Here is a 23,686-nt window from a genome sequence, read left to right as displayed (position 1 = left end):
TCAATGAACTGATACACATTAACATTTTTAAAAAATCAATTGAAGATGGCAAAGGAAATGCATTCAATGAAGGCTGACATAGTTCCAGTGCTCCTTTCATTTTTAGAAATGAAGACCACGTGGAGACCACAGAACACTGAAACAGACATCTGCAATCTAACCATCCCACTCTGTGTGTATTTAGTAGTTTATTAGAATCCCCATTAGCTGTTGCCAAGGCAGCAGCTACTCTTCCTGGGGGTTCAGAGATAAAAACATTACATCAAACAAAACAGTGTGCATTATACACATTTACATTGCTCCCTCATTACATTACAATATTATAATACTACATTACATTAAAGAATAACATGTGTGTGTGTTTTAGAAAGTGTGTGTTAGTGTCTCTTCACAGTAGTAGTCCGGATTCAGAAAATAAGCAGTCTAACTGCCTAATAAAAGCAGTCAGTCCCTGCAATCAGAGAGGGGGAGTGTTTGTGAGATCATTTCCTGTCATTTCTCTCTCTCTTTTGTATGCCGACCACCTCAACTTGTTTCCATAGATACTGGACCTTTTCCAGAAATGTCCTCCTGCTGGTCCCTGTAGGTTACTAGAGGTAGAGGTTCACTTAAAAAGACTGAGTTCAAGCAGAGACTGAAGAGAGTGAGAGCAACATCTGTATGCTGTTTACTGTTGTGAGAGCTGTCATCATTTTAGGTTTGCAGAAGAAGGTCTCATAATCATGGGCAGTATTCCATTTCATACTATGACACTATTATTTATTTATTATTTATTTATGAACTGATGCAGTGCCACAGATAATCTTTATAACCATCTGGACCAGAGAGCATATAGTCTTTGTGCTCAAGAAGTTGATCTTTAGTTTAGGAATGAGAGGCAAAAGTGAGTGGTTGGCCAACAAGGATCCCCTCCACCACAACCTTCTTCAGATTTTCACAAAAATCTGAATAAACACAAAGAGTTACTCGCAATCACACCTGAAAAACAGGAAGACAAAAGACTGTAACCTGATCCATGGAATGTCGGTGCTTGAGGGGAGAGCAGGGGTGGGGGCATCAAAGAGCAGAGATCAGGATTAGGAGGGGGAATGGTCCCCATAATTGGAAGAATTGGCGGGGGCTAACTGGGCTCTATTCTTCTGAACAGCGGTGTCCCATACACTCTGAACGGCTTTCTAGGGATCCCAGGCAAATCCAATAGAGAATCAGGACAACATATAAGTTAACTTCTATATTGTGACAGAGTGTACAGAACCTCAATATTTCAGAGACAGTGGATGTGCCAGCGGGGACCCCTCAGTCTCTGCTATCAGTGGCAACAGTGGTGTTGGTCATACACAGTTACATGAATACATGCAATAATCATCACTGATTAAGGAAAGGGAAGTGGCAGCGGAGCACTGAGCAGCAGCTACGTAGGCAGTGGAATGGGCACTGGCCAGCAGCTAAAAATCATTCACATGCACAGAAATCTCTATCTTTAGCAACGGCAAACCAGGTTTCCAGAAAATCCGGAACCACTGCCAGTCCAATAATGAAAAGACCTATGATTGCTACCTTCACCAACGTTATTTGTCTTGCATGATGTATTCTCGGATTCCTTTAAAGAAAAATGTCAAAATTGTTCAACTTAATTTCCAGCATCTCCAGCACCAGCCCAACATCAACATATGTGAAAATGGGGCTTTTCTGTGTTTTGTAGTAAAAAAGATAGAAAAAGATGTGTTTCCAGTGTCCTCATCAACCAATTAATAGGCAATTAGTAGGCAATGCCTACTCATAATTGGATAAAATCATGATGCACACCGATGATGTCATTGGAAACGCTTATCTTCCTCTATTTTTTCCACAAAACATAGAATCGTGCCACTTTCACATATACTGATCTTGGGGTGGTGCTGGAGATGGTGAATATGAAGTAGATTTTTTATATATATTTTTTTACATTTCCCTTTAAGCCTGTAAACATACAAAACCTCATGGCTGGCTACCTCCTGGAATGTGTCCCTTTGGCCCTTACATGGAGGTGTCCTGGTTATTTAAAAGGTGTCAGGTACATTGAAGCATGTAATCAATTTAAATCTCTCGTTTTGTCAAATTAGCATTATAGGAGAGAGGAACGAAATGACAAGTACAGGTACAGCGTGGACCAGTTTGCAGAATGGATGCCGCCTTTTATTTAGGCTATTACTAAAATAGTTGTAATGAGACAGAAAAGGTAAATGAGAGGCAAAAGTACTGGATGGAAGAGCAAGGAGAGAAACAAAACATACTTCAACCCAATAGGCCTACCTGCTGAGCGTTATTTTGTATTTTTTATAGTACTCTATTCTTGGTGTTTTGTCACGCTCCCCAAGTGCAAAAGTCTGTGGCAGGTAAAAGGAGTAGCCTATACATAGATAAAGTGAGATTTATTACTGAGATTGTGGTAGAGAAAAAGGTTAATGGCTAAAGTAAGGAGAACTGGGAATGACTCCATGTGCCCTGTGTGTATGTACACCACCTTATTCCATCTCAAGCTCCACCCACACCCCTGCCTTGCAGGAAAGTGGAAATTTCCACTAATTCAGAGTTGCTCCTAAGCACTCCTCCCTTTAGCTTTCCCGCCTTCACTCTACCTGCACTTTACTGAGGCCTATTGGTCTGTGTAATTGCTGCCCAGAGACATCTCATTGGTGGACCACCTCACCTCCCTTTTCCTCAGAACCTACAACTACATTCATAAATCTTACCTTGAGGGTTCTTTTGTAAAGCTTAAAAAAAAAAAAAAATGAAACCATGGATGATGTTTGCTCTCAAATGAATTTTTTACTTTTTTATTAGAACAGATTTTACTATGTGCAAAATGCAAATAACTCTCCCATTTGTTCTCTCAATCAGGATAATGTTGGAACTATGAATGAGTGGCTACTGGCTCAATAATGGTGGCTCTTATGACCAATGGTGAGGCAGATGGTTCATTCGCATCTCCTTCTCCAGGAGATCAGATCCCCTATTACCATGTCTCGATTGAAATGTGTCGACTCGTCTAAATTAGACTAGCTTTTGATGTAATAGGTCAATTGTGACTGTTGGTAACTCAGACATGATCTTCCTTTTAGTCACAGCCATTACAGTTTAAATGTGGGGTGACTACTGGCTAGAGCTTTATCTAGGGTTTATAAGGCTACTTCCTCATCACCAAGGTAGGGAGAGACTGACATTCTGTTTATTCTAAAACGTTGGTGGCGCTGTAGTTCCGGAGACATTGTAGATAAGCAAACATAGAAGGGGAAATGATGGTGTACTACAGAGTAGTATGCATGTGTTAATGTTAGGCCACACTGACCTCAGCCCTATTATGAAGCACCAACAAAGAACCATCTGCACAGCAAGCAGAGAGCAGAGAAGAGGAGGGACAGAGGATAGGGTGGGGGAGGGACTGATGGGAGCCGAGAGGAGAGGGCACGAAGAAATTATAGAGGAAGGAGCAGGGCTGGCCGAGAGATAGGGAGGCTCAAGTGGAATAAAAGGACCCATGCAAGGAGGAATAAGAGAATACACGTTTGGATCTGTACTAACTGGGGATACGGATCCTTCATACAAAGCAGTGGTCTCCAGTGCACATGGTGAAATAAACAAGTTGGGGCTCAGGGGAATTACATGGCTCCTCAGACACACAAAATGGAGACCCCCTTAGCAGCCTGTGAAATGGAGGGCAGTTGTAATCATTCATGAGGAAACTTCCTGTACACGGCAGAATGAAGTGAACTGAAACTCAGAAGGCTGATCAAGACTAATGTTTAACCTAACCCAGGGCTTTATCTGTTTCCAGCCGACTGTCATTTCAACCGCTCACATTTACCACAAACTGAGGGTTTTTAAGTCTACCAGAGCAAACAAGTATTTAATGAATGTACGCCCTCTCATAGGCAGATGGAACACCACTATACAAGAGACCATATGAACATTGCTTGCTTTTTCATTTAGAACATGTACTACTGAAAAGTGATGACTATCATGACTTTAGTGTACTCAGAACAGTGGCATTGATAATGATATAACGTATAATCACATTACCGGACATCTGTGTCAATCACAAAGTCGGTCACAAATGAGCCACAGGTAAACGAGCTAGATTGCTTAGCAACTGCTACCCGGCAGCATTTCATTCTTGTGACCTGTGACCTGTGCAGCTGTAAGCTAGTGCTGCCGCTCAGTGGTAGACTGCCTGTATGTGCTTCTTAGTCTATGAAGGGTGGAACAAGGATAGATAGCGGTAATCGCAAAATCTCCACAAAAATACAGAAAGCCTGGAAAACTGACCCTTCAGTGTGAGGATAAAACTTTTAACAGAACATTAATAAAATGGTATCTGAAGACACAGTGCTTGTGGACAACGTTCAATCAACTATTTGAAAATAAACACTGCAACCTGATTGGTCAGAGAGAGTGACTGCTCCAGACCTCTTGGTCGGCTGGTTGCCTGGCAACACATACTAGTAGGTGAATTGGAGGGGAGAGGGGAGGGCTCTGGGCTCTTAAGGGGGAGGTAGCATTCTGGAGCAGCAGGCAGACTAGGGAAATACCTGGCACAATGCCCAAATAAACAAACTGAGAAGGAAAGAGAGAGCGATGGAAAAGGGAAAAGGCTGAGAGTCTTTTAAGGTACTGGTGGAGAGTGCAGATCACAGAGTTGTTGTAAATAAATGGTCTCTCAATCTTTGTTTTTTTTGTGAAGGGAGGTGGTTTATCTGAGCAATAAAAAGCTATTGTACTCTCTTGTTGTTAACATGTGATACAAACACTGAATCCTAGAAGGTGAGATGAAAAGATGTTGTAGCATACACTTAGCTAAATGTATTTGGAAAGTAAAGACAAATTGCATGCAAGTATTATGTAAAGAAATTAAGTGCCATTTTGACTCGACCTACTGTGACAAGAGAACCAAACAAGTAGAAAACAGGACTGACTGTAACAGACAATAAGGAACATCAACAGTAACAGACGATAAGGGACATTGACTGTAACAGACGATAAGGGACATTGACTGTAACAGACGATAAGGGACATTGAATGTAACAGACGATAAGGGACATTGAATGTAACAGACGATAAGGGACATTGAATGTAACAGACGATAAGGGACATTGACTGTAACAAACGATAAGGGACATTGAATGTAACAGACGATAAGGGACATTGACTGTAACAGACGATAAGGGACATTGACTGTAACAGACGATAAGGGACATTGACTGTAACAGACAATAAGGGACATTGACTGTAACAGACAATAAGGGACATTGACTGTAACAGACAATAAGGGAATAGAGGAGGTGAGATAGAAAAGTAACAAATGAACAGGATACAAGCCAGTTAGGAAAGCTTAGATAAGAGAGAGAGAAAGAGAGAGAGGGATAAATAAATAGTGTGTGTGTGTATAGCTGTGGGTCTGGTGAGTGTATACATGTTTCTCAGAAAGTCCCAACTTGCTGCTTTATGTCTTAACTGAGTCTAATCGCAATCATTGATGTGAACTAAAATAACCCCAAAAAGTATGAAGGGTAAGAAGAATAGCTTAAACCAGAGGATACCACAAAAAAAGTTAGTGGGGCAGAAGGTAGAGAAGTAAATAGAAAGAGCATGAGAGGAATAATAAAGAAAATAGGGAAGGGGAAAATAGTGAAAAGATAAGAGGAAGAGTAGGGGGTGTGGTGGTGGCCTGCTGGTAGGTAGGGCGTAGAGAGTGTGGTGGCGGCCTGCTGGTAGGTAGGGTGTAGAGAGTGTGGTGGTGGCCTGCTGGTAGGTAGGGTGTAGAGAGTGTGGTGGTGGCCTGCTGGTAGGTAGGGCGTAGAGAGTGTGGTGGCGGCCTGCTGGTAGGTAGGGTGTAGAGAGTGTGGTGGTGGCCTGCTGGTAGGTAGGGGTGTAGAGAGTGTGGTGGTGGCCTGCTGGTAGGTAGGGTGTAGAGAGTGTGGTGGTGGCCTGCTGGTAGGTAGGGTGTAGAGAGTGTGGTGGTGGCCTGCTGGTAGGTAGGGTGTAGAGAGTGTGGTGGTGGCCTGCTGGTAGGTAGGGTGTAGAGAGTGTGGTGGTGGCCTGCTGGTAGGTAGGGTGTAGAGAGTGTGGTGGTGGCCTGCTGGAAGGTAGGGCGTAGGGAGTGTGGTGGTGGCCTGCTGGTAGGTAGGGCGTAGAGAGTGCGGTGGTGGCCTGCTGGTAGGTAGGGCGTAGAGAGTGCGGTGGTGGCCTGCTGGTAGGTAGGGCGTAGAGTGCGGTGGTGGCCTGCTGGTAGGTAGGGCGTAGAGAGTGCGGTGGGGGCCTGCTGGTAGGTAGGGTGTAGAGAGTGCGGTGGGGGCCTGCTGGTAGGTAGGGCGTAGAGAGTGCGGTGGGGGCCTGCTGGTAGGTAGGGCGTAGAGAGTGCGGTGGGGGCCTGCTGGTAGGTAGGGCGTAGAGAGTGCGGTGGGGGCCTGCTGGTAGGTAGGGCGTAGAGAGTGTGGTGGGGGCCTGCTGGTAGGTAGGGCGTAGAGAGTGCGGTGGGGGCCTGCTGGTAGGTAGGGCGTAGAGAGTGCGGTGGGGGCCTGCTGGTAGGTAGGGCGTAGAGAGTGCGGTGGGGGCCTGCTGGTAGGTAGGGCGTAGAGAGTGCGTGGGGGCCTGCTGGTAGGTAGGGCGTAGAGTGCGGTGGGGGCCTGCTGGTAGGTAGGGCGTAGAGAGTGCGGTGGGGGCCTGCTGGTAGGTAGGGCGTAGAGAGTGCGTGGGGGCCTGCTGGTAGGTAGGGCGTAGAGAGTGCGCGGGGGCCTGCTGGTAGGTAGGGCGTAGAGAGTGCGTGGGGGCCTGCTGGTAGGTAGTGCGTGGGGGCCTGCTGGTAGGTAGTGCGTGGGGGCCTGCTGGTAGGTAGGGCGTAGAGAGTGCGTTGGGGGCCTGCTGGTAGGTAGGGTGTAGAGAGTAGGAAGTGGGCCTTGGGACTGGCTGGTGCAGGTGGTGTCCTAGGGCGATCAGAGGGGAATACTACAAAGCAGGATCAATGAGTTAAATTGCTGAAATATTTAGAAAAAACATTCTATTTAAAAAAAAAAGATAACCTTGAAATGGGAATAGTCTAATTGACCCAACAACCAAAAACACGTATCCAAGTTTAGCTTTCTTGTTAAACTAGAAAATCAATAGTTATTTGTAGATGTTTATCAGTTAGCTGCCTAATTCATTAATCCTGCTTTGTGGGATACCCCTCTGGAGCATTTGTCAGGAGGAGGAAATTAGGTTCCGTTGTTATTAAAGGGAAGGTTTCTATGGCAATGAAGTGAGCCATGCGCACAGAGAATTTAGTTGGGAGTGGAGGGGGCTCAGTAAGAGATGGATTTCAAAGCAAACAACCGCCTCCATCTCATCTCTCTTGCCCTCCCTTTTTTTCATAGCTCCTCTTTTAAGAAAAGCATTCCTCATGAAGCTGGTTGAGAGAATGCCAAGAGTGTGCAAAGCTGTCAATCAAGGCAAAGGGTGGCTACTTTCTATATTGATTTGTTTAACACTTTGTTATTTCATAGTTTTGATGTCTTCACTATTATTCTACAATGTATACAATGTTCTACAAATAAAGAAAAACCCTGAATGAGTAGGTGTGTCTACAGTTTGACTGGTAATGTATGTCAGATCTGTCTCTATATAAACCTTCTGTACATTGACTTAACATGTCTCCTCCCCGTTCACTTATACAAGGATGTCCCTAAAAGTAGAAAGATGCATATACAGTGGGGCAAAAAAGTATTTAGTCAGCCACCAATTGTGCAAGTTCTCCCACTTAAAAATATGAGAGGCCTGTAATTTATCATAGATACACTTCAACTTGAGGCGGTAGCTTAGTGGTTAGAGCGTTGGACTAGTAACCGGAAGGTTGCAAGTTCAAATCCCCGAGCTGACAAGGTACAAATCTGTTGTTCTGACCCTGAACAGGCAGTTAACCCACTGTTCCTAGGCAGTCATTGAAAATAAGAATTTGTTCTTAACTGACTTGCCTAGTAAAATAAAAAAAATATTACAGACAAAATGAGAAAAAAAAATCCAGAAAATCACATTGTAGGATTTTTAATGAATTTATTTGCAAATTGTGGAAAATAAGTATTTGGTCAATAACAAAAAAGTTTCTCAATACTTTGTTATATACCCTTTGTTGACAATGACAGAGGTCAAACGTTTTCTGTAAGTCTTCACAAGGTTTTCACACACTGTTGCTGGTATTTTAGCCCATTCCTCCATGCAGATCTCCTCTAGAGCAGTGATGTTTTGGGGCTGTTGCTGGGCAACACAGACTTTCAACTCCCTCCAAAGATTTTCTATGGGGTTGAGATCTGGAGACTGGCTAGGCCACTCCAGGACCTTGAAATGCTTCGTACGAAGCCACTGCTTCATTGCCCTGGCGGTGTGTTTGGGATCATTGTCATGCTGATGGTAGGAGGTTTTCACTCAAAATCTCACGATACATGGCCCCATTCATTCTTTCCTTTACACGGATCAGTCGTCCTGATCCCTTTGCAGAAAGACAGCCACAAAGCATGATGTTTCCACCCCCATGCTTCACAGTAGGTATGGTGTTTTTTTTGGATGCAACTCAGCATTCTTTGTCCTCCAAACACGACGAGTTGAGTTTTTACAAAAAATTATATTTTGGTTTCATCTGACCATATGACATTCTCCCAATCTTCTTCTGGATCATCCAAATGCTCTCTAGCGAACTTCAGACGGGCCTGGACATGTACTGGCTTAAGCAGGGGGACACATCTGGCACGGCAGGATTTGAGTCCCTGGCGGCGTAGTGTTACTGATGGTAAGCCTTGTTTCTTTGGTCCCAGCTCTCTGCAGGTCATTCACTAGGTCCCCCCGTGTGGTTCTGGGATTTTTGCTCACCGTTCTTGTGATCATTTTGACCCCACAGGGTGAGATCTTGCGTGGAGCTCCAGATCGAGGGAGATTATCAGTGGTCTTGAATGTCTTCCATTTCCTAATAATTTCTCCCACAGTTGATTTCTTCAAACCAAGCTGCTTACCTATTGCAGATTCAGTCTTCCCAGCCTGGTGCAGGTCTACAATTTTGTTTCTGGTGTCCTTTGACAGCTCTTTGGTCTTGGCCATAGTGGAGTTTGGAGTGTGACTGTTTGAGGTTGTGGACAGGTGTCTTTTATACTGATAACAAGTTCAAACAGGTGCCATTAATACAGGTAACGAGTGGACAGAGGAGACTCTTAAAGAAGAAGTTACAGGTCTGTGAGAGCCAGAAATCTTGTTTTTTTGTAGGTTACCAAATACTTATTTTCCACCATAATTTGCAAATAAATTCATAAAAAAATCCTACAATGTGATTTTCTGGATTTTCCCCCCTCATTTTGTCTGTCATAGTTTAAGTGTACCTATGATGAAAATTACAGGCCTCTCATCTTTTTAAGTGGGAGAACTTGCACAATTGGTGGCTGACTAAATACTTTTTGCCCCACTGTAACATGCTGACCACACCGTTCGTGTTTCAAAATAAATGTTATTAAATTATTGCACCCACTGGTCTGCGTAGCCAGGCACTAAAACAGAACTCGGTTCTATTTGTGAGGCTTGACGCGCTGCATGTCCCGCCTGTCTCATTTCCTCATTGGTTTTTAGGAGCATGTACCCACATGGGTAATTGAAAGACGAACTGATGTCCACACTCCAGTCCAGTTGGTGGTGGTAATGCACCTTAAAGTTGGTTGCCAACCGCCATATAAAATCCAAAGAAAAAGAGGAGCCTGAAAGAGGAGAGATTACTAAAAACTAACTCGGTTTACCCTTTTACCTGTGGATGAATTATCTAGTAGAGGACCTTGTGTAATTCAGTAAAAATAACACCCAATGTTTATATCCCAGGACAAATTAGCTAGCAACAGCAAGCTAGCTAGCTAAATTGCCATAAATGTCTAATGCTTTTCAACCTGTCCCCAAATTAATATAGTTGGTTCAGAGTTAATTTTGATATTTCAACCTGCTTGTCCTGATCCCGTCTGGTGTGGGTGAACAAAATCACCATGCGTGCGATGGCGGACGCATGCGAGTGGTCTGGTCTGGTCAGCATGGTGCGGCAAGGTAGCCTAGTGGTTAGAGCGTTGAACTAATAACCGAAAGGTTGCAAATTCGAATCCTCAAGCTGACAAGGTACAAATCTGTCATTCTGCCCCTGAACATGGCAGTTAACCCACTGTTCCTAGGCCGTCATTGAAAATATGAATTTGTTCTTAACTGACTTGCCTAGTTAAATAAAGGTAAAATAATTCAAAAAAATGTAATTGTGTGTAATCCATGTGAGACCATTCCATGGAGCCATTTCAAAGCTAGTCTAACTAAAGTAACACTCTTTGTTGACTCTTGATTATGTTGGATAACCTCAGACAAAAAGTTTCTTTAAAAAAATCTACTCCTTTCCTAATTGTCATATTGTATGGATTCATTGGCTGCAGCGGAGAGTACATGGTGTTTAAATATAAAGATTAAAACAAAGTGTTATATATAGTTCCTAATCTATTTGAAAAAGGGAGAAAACATATCCTACAAATATTGATGACCAAACTTGTAGATATGAAAATGGTAAAACAAGTTTCAATGAACCTACAATGATTGGAAAAGCAGTGCCCCCTTGTGTTCAGTTGGAGAACTTCAGCATCTGAGAGCAGGGCAGCAGGGGATGTATTGAGACCAGACTTGAATAATCAAAGCCAGATGGCATATGACACATCAAAAGACCAGCTGGCTGCCAGACTGAGAGAAGTCTTTATATCTCCTAACCTAATTAGTTCAAGCTAAACAAATCACACTTATATTGTAACAAACCATGATGATGCAGCATCATATTATTAAAAATGAGATATAGAAGCACAAGTAATACTATCTACCATATATTAAATCATAACTAAAATTGTGACATTTGGTCATTTGATCATGGTTGAAATTCAGGTGATAACACTAGATAACAAAATCTGCTATTCTTCCTAGGATGAGGTCCTTCATCGGGTGGGGGTGGCTAGAAAGGTCAAATCTAGATGGGATATAGGTTTTGTCAAATTGACATCAAAAGTGTATTTATTTTTTGGCTAATCCTAATACTAACCCTTATCCTAACCTTAACCTAATTCTTCTAACCTCAACCTAATTCTCCTAACCTGCTACATTAATTATCCTAAACTGCTGCGTACATTTTGACCAAGCGTTTATCTCTTCTAGACAAAACTGTCGGGATATATCTGTCTCCTTGTGTGCCGCTCCTCTCAGGCCTCTAGGGAGCGCCGATGGCTGTTGGACGGACCACTCATCTTTCTCCTTGGTCCTGCGTGACGAACTGATCCCTCTTTTAGCAGGACCTGTGTAAAATGTACATATAACAGGCACATAGGAGAAAGCATTGATGTTGAAAGTACAGTGCATTACGTCATAATGGTTTCAACTTCACTGACAGCCTTATTAGTTACGTAGGTGACAGCATTATTATATAATGTAGGTGATCAAGATGAAAGAAAACATTAAGAAAATATTTTGCACAAAAAACATCCTGTAGTACAAGGATATGTAAAGGAAGTCTGTGTTTTAAGGTGTAAGTGAATGTGAATATTTGTCATAGCTCACCCCTTTCATGATTCTCTGGCGTAGTTCTCCCTGGGAGAGAGGCCGCTCTTCCTCATCAGTGAGAGGAGACTCCTCTGTGTCATAGTCATCCCTGAGGAGCACAATCACACACACCAGGTAAGACACAGCCACACAGGGTAAATAAGCTCAAATCATAACACAAAAGTACCAACCCAGTGACAGGAGGCTGTATGATGATATTTTGTCTGGGAATCTCAGGGTTCTGACCGAGTAGAAATCGGGCAAGGTCTTTTGGGTCATACTCCTTATCGAGATCCTGTGAGAAACAGAGAGAGGGATACATACATGGTACAGTCTGTGATATGCGTGCACATACAGATCGATAGTAGACTGATGCCAGATCTGTTTGTGCCGTCCTGCCAACAGATCTGGGGCCAGGCTAGACTGATATGGGCCATTAGGAGTGATTCTGGGTGTGCATGTTAGTTACCCTGGAGTTGAGGAAAGCCTGCATGGTGAGCAGCTGGTTGGTCCTCTGTTCCACCAGACCCAGGTAGGTCATGATGTTGTTCTCCCGGATGCCAGAGGACGAGCCCAGCAAGTCCTCCACCACTGAGCGATCACAGTCCATCTTATGGAACACACTGTTCACTCCTACCCCATCACAAACAGTCAGGCAAACATAGAACATTATGACTTCAGTATAAAGGCCAATTTTTCCTTTCATCATATACAGTGAGTATATCAAACACTAGGAACATCTTCCTAATATTGAGAACAGACTCAATTAGTCAGGGGCATGGACTCTACAAGGTGTTAAAAGCATTCCACCGGGATGCTGGCCCATGTTGACTCCAATGCTTCCCACAGTTGTGTGAAGTTGGCTTGATGTCCTTTGGGTGGTGGACCATTCTTGATACACACAGGAAACTGTTGAGCGTCCAAAACCCAGCAGCGTTGTAGTTCTTGACACAAACCGCCGTACCTGGCACTTACTACCATACCCCGTTCAAAGGCACCTAAATATTTTGCCCATTCACCCTCTGAATGGCACACATACACAAGCCATGTCTCAATTGTCTCATGACTTAAAAATACATTTTTAACCTGTCTGCTCCCCTTCATCTACACTGATTGAAGTGGATTTAACAGGTGACATCAATAAGGAATCATAGCTTTCACCTATTCAGTCTATTTCATGGAAAGAACAGGTGTTCTTAATGTTTTGTACACGCTGTGTAAATCTAACATGTAATGTATCAAAGTAAGTATGTTTAGCTCTGTACGTGTGTGTACGTGTGTGTGTGAGCGAGCGAGCAAGAGAGAGAGACAAAAAGAGTGATAGGAGAAAGAGACAGAGAGAGACACAGGGAGAGACACACAGAGAGAACGAGAAAGAAAGAGAGAGACAGAGAGAGACACACAGAGAGAACGAGAAAGAAAGAGAGAAACAGAGAGAGACACAGAGAGAGAGAGAGACACAGAGAGAGAACAAGAGAGAGAACAAGAGAGAGAGAACAAGAGAGAAACAGAGAGAGAGAGACACACAGAGAGAACGAGAGAGACCAAGAGAGAAAGAAAGAGAGATAGAGAGAGAGAGAGAAAGAGGTTTAGAGTACCTGTCTTTATCTGGTCCAGGATCTTGCTCACAGCGCTGGCCAGGACTTCATTCTCGTGTGCCTGAGACTCTGTGTCTCTCTGTTGCTGATCAATGTCTCTCAACAAAGCATGGTGCTGCTGCTTCTGCTGCTGCCCCCTCACATTAAACTGCTCCATCTCCCTCTGGGTCTGACACACACACACACACACACACACACACACACACACACACGTTAGTAATGTGCGGATCAGCTGGTTGTTCACCCACTCCCGCCCGTAATTGCTAATAACCCATCCGCAACCGCCCGACTAAATGTGATAAAGTGAAAAGCCTTTTTCGATAGGCCTATGTTTCTGCTTATAATTTCAGACATTTTGGTAGGCTGATATTCAACTTGTCTATAACAAGATACTGTACATCCCACTGGGCACAGATGTCAATTCAACGTCTTTCAACGTTGGTCCAACGTAATTTCATTGAGATGACGTGGAAACAACGTTGATTCAACCAGTGTGTGCCCAGTGGGATGCAGCTTCTCTTCTGTCATTACTTGTTTCCCTGGAAGACTAAATAAACCTTGTTAGCAGGAATAATGTCACAAATCAATAGAATGAATGCTTCCATCTAGTTGACATGGATAATGTCTGTTTCTCTTTCCACTCTGCTACTCTCGCACAGCAAAGACGTTTAGGGACCGGCACTGCTAACATCCTCTCCATCTTTTCACCAAATATTTCCCAAACATTACAGAACTTTTCTGTCCCTCCCTGTTATTGATTTTAAACTCTCCATTTCGCAGCTTCTCTCTTATTGAATTAAACTCTGACATTGTCCTTTTTGCCTCAGTGGATTGATATGAACTTTTCTGCCCAAGTTCTGGAAAGCATTTGGTGATTGCCGTGTATTTGGCGCGCTACAGTTGGGCCCTGAAGCTTAGGCTACGCACTAACACCAGATCAAAATGATGAACAAAAAACCTCACTGTAGCCTATAGATATGAATAGCACAAGAATGATAAATTAATACATTTTTTATGCATTGTTTTCTCTTTATTCAACCCACCCGCCACTCATCCACACAATATTTCATGACCCTAAACCCACCTGCCCTGCAGATATAACTGAGGTGACTGCAGGTTATGAGTCAACCCGCGCATCACTAACGCAAGTGCACACACAGCATGTGCACACAATCAGAATACATGGAGGACTGAACTGTGCACTCAAGGTAAGCAACCTCATACTGACCTGGTTAATTTGGTCCCTCAAAGCTTCAGCCTCGTTGTTTTGCTCATTCACATAGTTGAAGAGGGCAAAGTTCTGATCCTCGACTAAACAGCAATAGAACCACAAGAGGAGCATTAACACATATCAACTGCACACAGAGGTAATAACAGACAGCGTTTGGAGTTTGCATTGTATTAATATGTGTGTGTGAAGGTCAGGACTGACCTTGGATGAACCTGGTGACCAGCATGTCCAGGTCTTCCTCTCCTGTGATATTCTGGATCCTATGGAAGACTTCCTCCAGTGTGTCCACTGACTCCTCCCCAGAGTCCAACCTCCTCTGTTCCTTCAACTCTGCTGCTGAAACACACAGCCATCATCATACTCATCACCCTCCTCATCACCATTATTTTCATCATCTGTAGTAACATCTTTTTCATCATTATCCTCACTTTTATTCTAGTATTTTTCTATCACTCTTAAGTCACATATCACTCCCCAAGTCACATATATGTTATAGCAAACTCCAAAATGAAACATCACAAGCATGCGTGCGTCACTGTGCGTGTGTTCTAACGCTCAGTCATACCGTGCCTGCGGCCCAGTTCTTGCCCCTCATCCTGGCCACTCCTCTCACTGCACTTGGTGGTCATGAACTCTTTGAGGCGGCGTTCGTGTGCGATCACCCTCTCCAGCTCCTTCATTTCAGCACTGTACTGAGACAGGTCCTTTACTGCCTTCTCCCTCATCATGATCATCTTAGACTGGGCCTCCACCCTGGCACAGAGAGACAGATCGAGCCATAGATATTTACCATATGAAACCTAAGTGCATGTGCAAACTCATAGATAAACGCACACTCACAAACTGGTTGCAACAAATACAGTAGCCTCCATTTGAAATATGTAAGTAAGGATTCTTACACATATTAAGCAGGCAGACACATTCAACTCTCATATCTCACCTGACATCATATGCAGCAGTGGAGAGGCTGACCATATCTCCGATGTCTTTCCGGATCTCCTGCAGCTCCTACAACAGGAAGCAGGGTTTAACTGGAGTCATGTGACCTCTCTCTGTCCCTGGATTTTGATTGGTCTCAGTGTGACCCCTGACCTTGTCCAGTCTGCGGTGGAGCTGCTGGAACCGGACCCGCTCCACACGCAGAGTCTCCAGGTCCTCTCTCAGGTGGCTGTTTTTAGTCAGCTGCTCATTGAAGCGAATGAGGGCCTGTGATGTGAAAATAAAAACAGAGAACGGATCATTGACAGTGTTTGACAATATTAGGCAGCAGGCTGTACTACAGTACTGTGTGGTACTAGGTTTAACAGTGCTATCCAATTCTGTGTTGGCCTGAATGTGACAAGACATGCTACTCACTCTATCCAGTTTGTTCTCCAGGGTGCGTGAGGCCTTCTGAGTTTGTCGGGACTGGGACTTTTGGCTGAGAGTAGCAGTGACCTCGCCTCTCCTCAGCTCTGTCAGCTTTCTCTCCATGCTAGAGATCTGGCCCCAGCACATAGACATGGAAACTTCAGCTCACTAAGGGGGTGAAGGTTCTATGTGTGTGTGGCTGTGCGTGCGTGTGAACCTCCTGTACCTCCTGCTCCAGCTCTGCCTGACTCTGCCTCTCCCTCTCCACCTCGTCCCCCACCTCGTCCCTCTGTTCCAGCATGGAGCGCAGGGTCTGGGCATCCTCAGTGTCCCGCTGCCGCCGGGATAGGCTCTCAGACACACAGAGACTACGCTGTAGCTCCTCCTGTTCCTTCTCAAGCGTCTCTATCTCCTGCCTACATATTACACAAACAAAAACAGACACGCCGAGCATACACATTCATACATTGTATTTCACACACAGACACTGTGAAGGTGATGTGTGGTGTACCGGTGGACTCACCGCTGTCTGCGTATGTGATCTTGAGACTGGATGCTGTAGGCCAACCGGTCTCCCCCCATGATCCGGAACTGTCTTTGCAGTTTTCCCATCTCTGTTTCCGCTGGAGCACAGTACACCAAATGCAAATGTTGACATTTCTGAGAACAAGTTAGTTGGCGAATTAATTAGCTAACCCTTATGCTGGTCATACAAAACACATACTATACCTATTCCATCAATATCCATGTCACTGCTGTCAGAGTGGACACTGGTGGCTGATCTTCCTCGAGGCATGGTTTAAATTGTACTCTGGGAACAATTAGCTAGACAAATCAGTGGTTGCACTTTGTTTGCGGCAGATCTATGTTATCCTAGCTACTTCAAACAATGATAGGAAGGGCATTCTTCTATCCCTCCTGATTTACCATTTCACATGTGAAAAGTAAGCACAAAGGAATATGCAAAACATTTGCAGCTAGCTAGCGAACGTTAGATGGCAAACCACGTAAGCTTGCTAGCTAGCTGGACACTCAGCCCTGTTTAGAAATAGGTCATCTCTGACTTAATTACAGCTTCCAAAAAAGTACAAAATTATGTCAAGTGTTGTAAGCTAATTGACTAATACACTACAGAGTGAGTCACTTACCTGTAGGAACTGAAAAATTGTAGTTCGCGCAATTAGCCACGGATACCACTTTTAATGCCGACACGCTTGTCTGCACTCCTCTTTCTCCAGAGTTGTTAGCAACCGTTTCTAGGAGGACATGATGACATGAGAACGGCCACAGAGGGCGGTGAAGGGACAGGGACCTGCTGACAGTTTTCATACCACTGGAGATCGCTCTACACAAGTGAGAGGGTGATGATGCTTACTATTAGAGAACCACAAATTGTATAGAAAAGCTATTTCTTTAGCTTTAGTTTTATTTATAAAAACCTTTGGTATGACTTTAAATTATTCTGCTATTTTTCAAAAGTCAGTCCTAGAGTACAGGGTTAAAATTGTGATGGGATTGGGGTACCCTAGACAGACACACAACACAGTGGTGTTTGCTGAGTGCAGATGGACTCTTACCATGGCTGTGCTGCATTTTGCAGGACAGGCAGCCCTGTGCTACTTACTACTCAAGAAGAGATGCCACGGCTGACCGGTCAGGACATAGACAGTCAAAGCAAACATCCAACATCACTTCCACGGCCATTACACATACACAGTTAGGAATATACTTTGCTTAAGTACACTAGCTGTGTTAGCTGCAGATGTTTGGTTACCAAAAAGTTCACAAAACACAATGGATATTTTGGAAAAGGTGTATTATCAATACAATAAGCAAAAAAAAAGTAATGTTTCAAACGACCAATTCAGGATCAGTGGCATTTCAAAATATATTTTTTCAGCAGGGCAAATAACATCAGTATAAAGACAGCAATATGTTTGTTAATAAATAAATACAAATTGATAAATAAAACCACACTACTTAAATTAATCATCAGTCAGATAAAAAATATATATATATAAAAAAATACTGTTTTGATAGTGGTTGAATATCTCCCAACTATGGTCTATGCCATAGGAAGCTCTCAGCTGATCACTAGCTACCTTCACTAAGGTAAAAAAACAAAACAAAAAACTATCAGCCTCCAAACATAAAACACTCAAATGCTAGAGAAATGTAAAATAGAAACAGACAGAGAAACAGAAAGAAATACAGCACACTACAAAACATTGCTTTTGTAAATAAAATAAAACTATTGTAAACAAAAGGAAAATAAGTGGTTAAAGATATTTGGTCTGTATGATTTTGATCATAATTGGCTATTAATTTTGTATATCATATCACAAGATGCAATACACTTAGCCAGAGCTTAGAACATAACTTAAATAAATAATTGCTACAAAGACAGGAATCTTAATTGGTGACTGCCATCTCAGGTATTTGGTGTGTACGTCCATCTGTCATACTGTCAGTTATGACCACAAAACAAATACTTTTCAATTGGAGCTTCAACATATCCTTGTTAATACAGGCATAGCTTGTCTGTTTGAACTGGGAGGTATACATACTTTAAGATATGTCTATATACTCATTCATTGTGCTCTTTCAAGCACACAACAGTTCAGCGCTGAATCATACAGGGTTAGGATATCTGCTCGGAATATAAGGTACATTTTCTTTCACTGTTTTTGCTGCAATGTTTTTACTATATCAACAATGTAAGAATGAGTGGACATTGACTTTCCTTTCATGATCATGTATTTTCTTTCCAGCTCCTTTGCCATGTGTGTAATTGGGCCTCCTCTATTTTCATTGAGTACCCTCTATCCCATCACTGAGGAGCCCTAGAACCAAACACGTACCTATACTTTATGTACTAGTACCATCTGTTGGTGACACTGGCCCTCTTCATGAAAGACCAACGCAAGATAACTGGAAAATACTCAAGGTCAACAATGTCAGTTTCTAAAACCTAAAAACAACATCATTGTAATCGATTGTTCAAGCACTAACAAAGGACTGAAGAAAACCTCAAATACAACGTACAAAGTTCAATCCAGCATCCAATGGCAATAGGCTACCCAAAGGGTATAAAACAGCCATGCGAAATGTTAAGACATCCATCCGCCAGGGAAACCGAAAGCTAATGAGTTTGTTTGAATGGGGATTCAGTGGTGAGTTTAAAGAGAGAAGGCAGTTCCGACAGTCCAGTTCTACCATTGATTCCCCCCACAGAGAGAGAGATTTTAGAATTGTATATTTTTTAACCTTTATTTAACTAGGCAAGTCGGTTAAGAACAAATTCTTATTTTCAATGACGGCCTAAGAACAGGAGGTTAACTGCCTTGTTCAGGGGCAGAACGACAGATTTTTACCTTGTCAGCTTGAGGATTCGATATTGCAACCTTTCGGTTACTTGTCCAACGCGTAACCGAAATGCGTGAATGCGTAGAATGCGTGGAGATTGTGTGGAGATTGTGTGCTTTTGGGAAGGGGGGGGGGATATGGTCACAGGGTAAGGCCTCTCTTCTGTTTCTCTTCCATCGGTCATCCATCTCTCTCTACCTGATGCACTCCTCCTCCGATGGGGTGTCTGATCCCTCGTTCTCGCTGTCCTCCAGCTCGGGAAGGTCTCCCCACAGCAATAGGTTCAAACCTGCAACAGAAGACGCAGCGTTTGTGTGTGCAGGGACAGTTTAAGGAACAGTCTTTCCTTGCCGACAAGCTAAGTCAGTAACAAATTGGCTAAAGTAGAAACAGCCTGGCATTCAGGCTTTGCACGACCTCTCCAAATAATTCAACTTCTGCGTTTCTGTGGAGATCAGAAGAGTCAACACATAATGCCAGACATGTTGCAATGTGTTGTGTCAGTCAGTCAGTGTTGCTTAGCCTTAGGGGGTATCGGTATCTTGTCACAAACTGTGCATTTAGGGTAATTCTTCTTTACATGTATATTACTTTGACTAACTATGGTTTTAGGACAGTCTTCTCGGAATACAGTCTATTGTTCAACAATTGGTAAGAGGGGTAAATCCATTTGAATTCTGTCACTTTTTGACAGCATCCCTTTTGATATAAAAAAACAACAACTTTCCATATATGTTTGGCCATGGAAGAAGTGGTCATAAAGTGCCTTTTTGGACCTCAATAACAAAACCTTTCAGGACATAAAGACCCATTTTGCATACAACACCATACCATGAGACATCCATGTCTTCATCACTGACAAATATAAATGGCTGAGTTTGCTATCATTTAAAAGCTTAGTGTTGTCAAACTATTATATTATTTTTTGAAAAACAAAATTATGTTATTATATATCTATTTTCTAAAGGTTTAACGTCAATTATCTAAAAATACATTTGAATTTTTGCATATGTTGTAGCTTAGAGCCTATTTCACATAATCTTTGGCTTATGTGTTGTGCCTGCCATCGGATGAAACACAACATGCTCTATTTTCCAGAAATTATAAAAAAATAGTTGGACAAACATGTTTGTCAGCTTTTAAATTATATCCATCTCAACCGTCTATCTTTTGGGTCAACTTTGAGCACCTTTATCTCTTGAATGTTTGGCGCTCAGGTCCAAAAAGTCACTTCTACAATTCTACAATGGGAAACTATGTATGGAAGGTTTTGTTCAAATCAAAAGGGGTTCTGTCAAAAAGTGATTACATTCAAATGGATTTACCCAGGTCTGTGAGCTTGGAGTTCTAACCTGTAGGATCCAATCTGTTAAGGGTGGACACAGCATCACTGTTAAACATCCAGAAATGGCCATTGTTACAGGACAGCAGGCAGGGCTTACATGGGGCTACCACGTGATACCCCACAAAATTACCACTGGAGAGGGGGATTGAGAGAGAAAGGGGAAGTAAAGAGTGAGAGGGAAATAGATAGAGAAAAAGGGAGAGGGTGAAAGAGAGATGGAGGGAGGGAGAGATAAAAAATGTCAGCGTTTTATAGCGAGCACCTGTGAAAGTGCTAACTATCAGTAGGTGTCTGTTATCTGACCGATGTGTTTCTGTGTACAACAACGAAGCCCTGGGGATACAAAAGGGTCCTGACAAAAGCCTCACTGTACCCGACAAACTGCTGGCTGAACAACTTTCCAACTGAAGCACAACACTAGACATAGACATTTGCAGACATTAACATTTGCATTTTCTAAGGTAAATATTAATAAAGCAGCCACAACAATTGTCTGTCTAGTAATGCTATTGTGTAACCACAAAGCACATATATAATGAATGCAAACTGGTTAGTGTAATGTGAGTGGCCAATCTGTGTTTACAATAATGCTACATACATACCATTTCAGACAGGCGATGTCTCTCAGTTTGCATTTGCAGCTCTCTGTAGAGTAGCAGCTGGCCACAAAGTCAACACTTCTAGAAGAGGGGGTGGGGGGTGTTATGGGGATTGTTAAAGAACAAAGGGGCACCATCACATTCTAGCCATAGAGGGAGATAATGGATTAGAACTTAGCCATTATACTTCCTATATCTCACAGTATCACAAACACTCAACATATGAAGTTATGAACCCCTCCAAAAAATAGACAGTGATGAGAGATCCTCATATAAACCGTAACCGTCATTAGCTCATTTGTCACAACTCATTCAGTGATAATTTCATAACATAGTGGTTTTATTGCTTACCTGTTGGGCGGTATGTCAGTAGAGAACAGCTCAATTTCTGTGTCTGCGAGAAGTACTGCCTTCATTCCTCTTGTGCAGAGTAGACTCTCACAGTATATACAATTCACTTGAGTGACACATTTGTTTTTGAAGTTGGAGGTAGACATGCTCTTTAAATACTGTTCTTCTAGCTTTCGAATCCCAATGTCCAGAGGAAATGTGCGTCAGAACAGATCGATCAATGTAGCAATGGTAGCTGATCTGACGCGAACGTTATTTAAAACGCTATTTAGCTAACTAACTATTCACTATTATTGTTACTAAATAGCTAGCTAGTTCGTTGACTAGCTATCAACAGTTAGCTGGAAGTTAGCAGCAGGTGAATTATAAAAGAGAAGCCACAAATTAGACGTTTCCACGTCCAATGTTATATTGGAGGTTTAGCTAGATAGTTATCGATCCTTGTTGATAGCGAGTAATGTGGTTGATAGCAATCTACAGTAGCTATCTACTTGTCAAAACAGAGCCACAAGCTAACATCACGAGAGTGAGTGACCACAGCACCATCAGATGTTCAAATTAGCTCTTGCCCATTTTCTATTTATCTTCAACCTGCTCTTCAACGACGAACGTTAATTCGTTGCGGTCACAGATTCAGTACAATGTAATAGCCAGCTAGCTTCGTTGTTGTGTTTATTGTTTACAACTTCCTGGTAGCTACCGATACTTCCTGAAACATTTTTAAAAACAGTCCTATGTCGAATTTTGATTGGCTCTCGAGGACAAAAAATATATTCCATTGGGTAACATAATCGCACAACTACAAAGCTGATTGGGTACAAATATATCAAGGCCGTCGCCTAAGTAATAATGAGAGGATTCAATTCATCTGGACCGTGTGTTGCACCGTGTGAAAGTTTGCAATGGTTTCGGAAGCAGGCTGCCTCCCGGGCGTGAGCCAGGTGCACGGTTCAAAGCCCACGGCGAAATCGTCCCAAAACAAAAGCGACGTAATTAAGCACGTGGAGTAATTAGTAGGATTCTGTGTTTTGCAAAAGTGATTGCTTTTGATTAAAAAAAAATGCTTTATCTGCCAATGAAAACTGAATATTCAAACAAATAGTGTATGGAAAATGTCACGCTTTGCCCCAAACTCAGCATAATCGAATTCACAACTATCAGCCATTCAATGGCGAAGGGTTTGGCTTTGTCCCGTTACATTTGTATTTCTAATAAAATAAGAGAGTTGCACCTAAATAATTTGCACAATATGTACCCCTCCAACACAATGGTCTCAAGGTTTACAGACATTGTGTACAGACACGTGTACGTTCTGCAATGATGGACCTGAAACGCTGACACATTTTTTTTATAGTTGTTTGTACACTATTAGATTTTGGAGCGATGTGGAGGAGTACATACTGAGTAAAACTGGTCACTCTGTTGATATTAAATGTTATAACATTTTTAGACAGTACTCTGAACTCTTTGAAATGTGCAACTAATGTCATGATTTTGGTTGGTAAATTGTATATATCAACAAAACCAAATATTTTAAATTAAGTGTTTGTTTAAATACCCTTCATGTTGTTAATTGAGTCTCTGAAATGACTAAATAATAAGAAAAGCTTTTCTACAGTCCAATATTATAATGATTATTTTCTGAGTAAGTGTCATTGTCACATTCTCTTATGCTGTCATAACACATTTTTCTGTTTTTGTTTTGTTTGTCTTTCATGTTCTTGTCAATTCTTGAACTCAATGACGTCTGATTGTCTGTTTATTTTATTCCCCCCCAAAAGGCTCAGCATAACTGACTCCGCTCCTTGATTTTATGCCAATCCTAATCAATTCAACCAATCGAAAGATGGAAAACTCTCCTCTTGTTCCATGAAAAGAGGCGGGGTTATTTGGAGAATTTGTGAGAAAAACACCCCAAAACTCTTCATATGGGACGGAAATGAAATAGGAAAGCTCGTATTTGTCATCGAAATCGATATAAGAGGTAAAATGTGGTGCATGCTTTAAGCAACTCGCATTGTAAAACATGTGCAATGCTGTATGTTTATAGCACACACACAGAAAAGTGTAACATTTTGCAACTCATACGTTTGGACAAGAAATTCTAGTAGCTAACGTTAGTTAGCTAGCTAGGTAACGGTATGCCAAAGACTTGGCTAGCTCGTTAGCCTTACTCTAGTACCGAGATTTCCTATGGCTAAAAATGGCGAAATGCCGCATTCTAGACTAGTGAAACCAGTCTGATCGCTAAGTTCAT

At 42.5% G+C, this 23,686-nt stretch overlaps 2 protein-coding genes across 3 annotated transcripts; both read right to left on the bottom strand.

Annotated features, from left to right (window-relative positions):
• Positions 1–10,739: 10,739 nt before the first annotated feature.
• On the bottom strand, positions 10,740–17,045 carry odad1 (outer dynein arm docking complex subunit 1). 2 transcript variants are annotated; one of them, XM_029684242.2, is made up of 15 exons: positions 16,917–17,045; positions 16,498–16,579; positions 16,292–16,391; positions 15,995–16,184; positions 15,775–15,900; positions 15,511–15,624; positions 15,359–15,426; positions 14,984–15,171; positions 14,620–14,754; positions 14,416–14,498; positions 13,188–13,356; positions 12,059–12,222; positions 11,781–11,884; positions 11,608–11,698; positions 10,740–11,345 (listed from the first exon to the last, which is right to left on the bottom strand). In XM_029684242.2, exons 2-15 carry the CDS (start codon positions 16,562–16,564, stop codon positions 11,253–11,255), a joined length of 1,692 nt encoding a protein of 563 aa, XP_029540102.1. In that variant the 5' UTR covers positions 16,565–16,579; positions 16,917–17,045; the 3' UTR covers positions 10,740–11,252. The 2 variants fall into 2 exon arrangements, with proteins under 2 accessions (XP_029540102.1, XP_029540103.1); XM_029684243.2 differs by having other exon boundaries at positions 14,620–14,751.
• A 522-nt stretch (positions 17,046–17,567) lies between these two features.
• Positions 17,568–22,159, bottom strand: LOC115143766 (protein FAM72A-like). Its single transcript, XM_029684241.2, has 4 exons — positions 21,430–22,159; positions 21,082–21,159; positions 20,487–20,611; positions 17,568–19,423 (listed from the first exon to the last, which is right to left on the bottom strand). Exons 1-4 carry the CDS (start codon positions 21,573–21,575, stop codon positions 19,329–19,331), a joined length of 444 nt encoding a protein of 147 aa, XP_029540101.1. The 5' UTR covers positions 21,576–22,159; the 3' UTR covers positions 17,568–19,328.
• Positions 22,160–23,686: the final 1,527 nt, after the last annotated feature.

This window comes from Oncorhynchus nerka, linkage group LG15 (assembly GCF_034236695.1).
Source record: "Oncorhynchus nerka isolate Pitt River linkage group LG15, Oner_Uvic_2.0, whole genome shotgun sequence".
NCBI lineage: Eukaryota > Metazoa > Chordata > Actinopteri > Salmoniformes > Salmonidae > Oncorhynchus > Oncorhynchus nerka.
The sequence above is the reverse complement of the archived record's forward strand: the minus strand, read 5'-3'. Positions and strand labels throughout refer to the sequence as shown.

Bases quoted from the DNA above. Each gene is read 5' to 3' on its own strand.
- odad1 (XM_029684242.2), bottom strand. From the start codon at position 16,564: ATGCCTCGAGGAAGATCAGCCACCAGTGTCCACTCTGACAGCAGTGAC. The intron at 13,357-14,415 runs GTCAGTATGAGG...TGTGTGTGTCAG, and splicing joins TGAGGGACCAAATTAACCAG to ACCCAGAGGGAGATGGAGCA. The intron at 11,346-11,607 runs GTGAGCTATGAC...CATTTTACACAG, and splicing joins GCCAGAGAATCATGAAAGGG to GTCCTGCTAAAAGAGGGATC.
- LOC115143766 (XM_029684241.2), bottom strand. From the start codon at position 21,575: ATGTCTACCTCCAACTTCAAAAACAAATGTGTCACTCAAGTGAATTGT. The intron at 20,612-21,081 runs GTATGTATGTAG...CCCCCTCTCCAG, and splicing joins GACATCGCCTGTCTGAAATG to TGGTAATTTTGTGGGGTATC. The intron at 19,424-20,486 runs GTTAGAACTCCA...CTTCTGTTGCAG, and splicing joins TAACAGATTGGATCCTACAG to GTTTGAACCTATTGCTGTGG.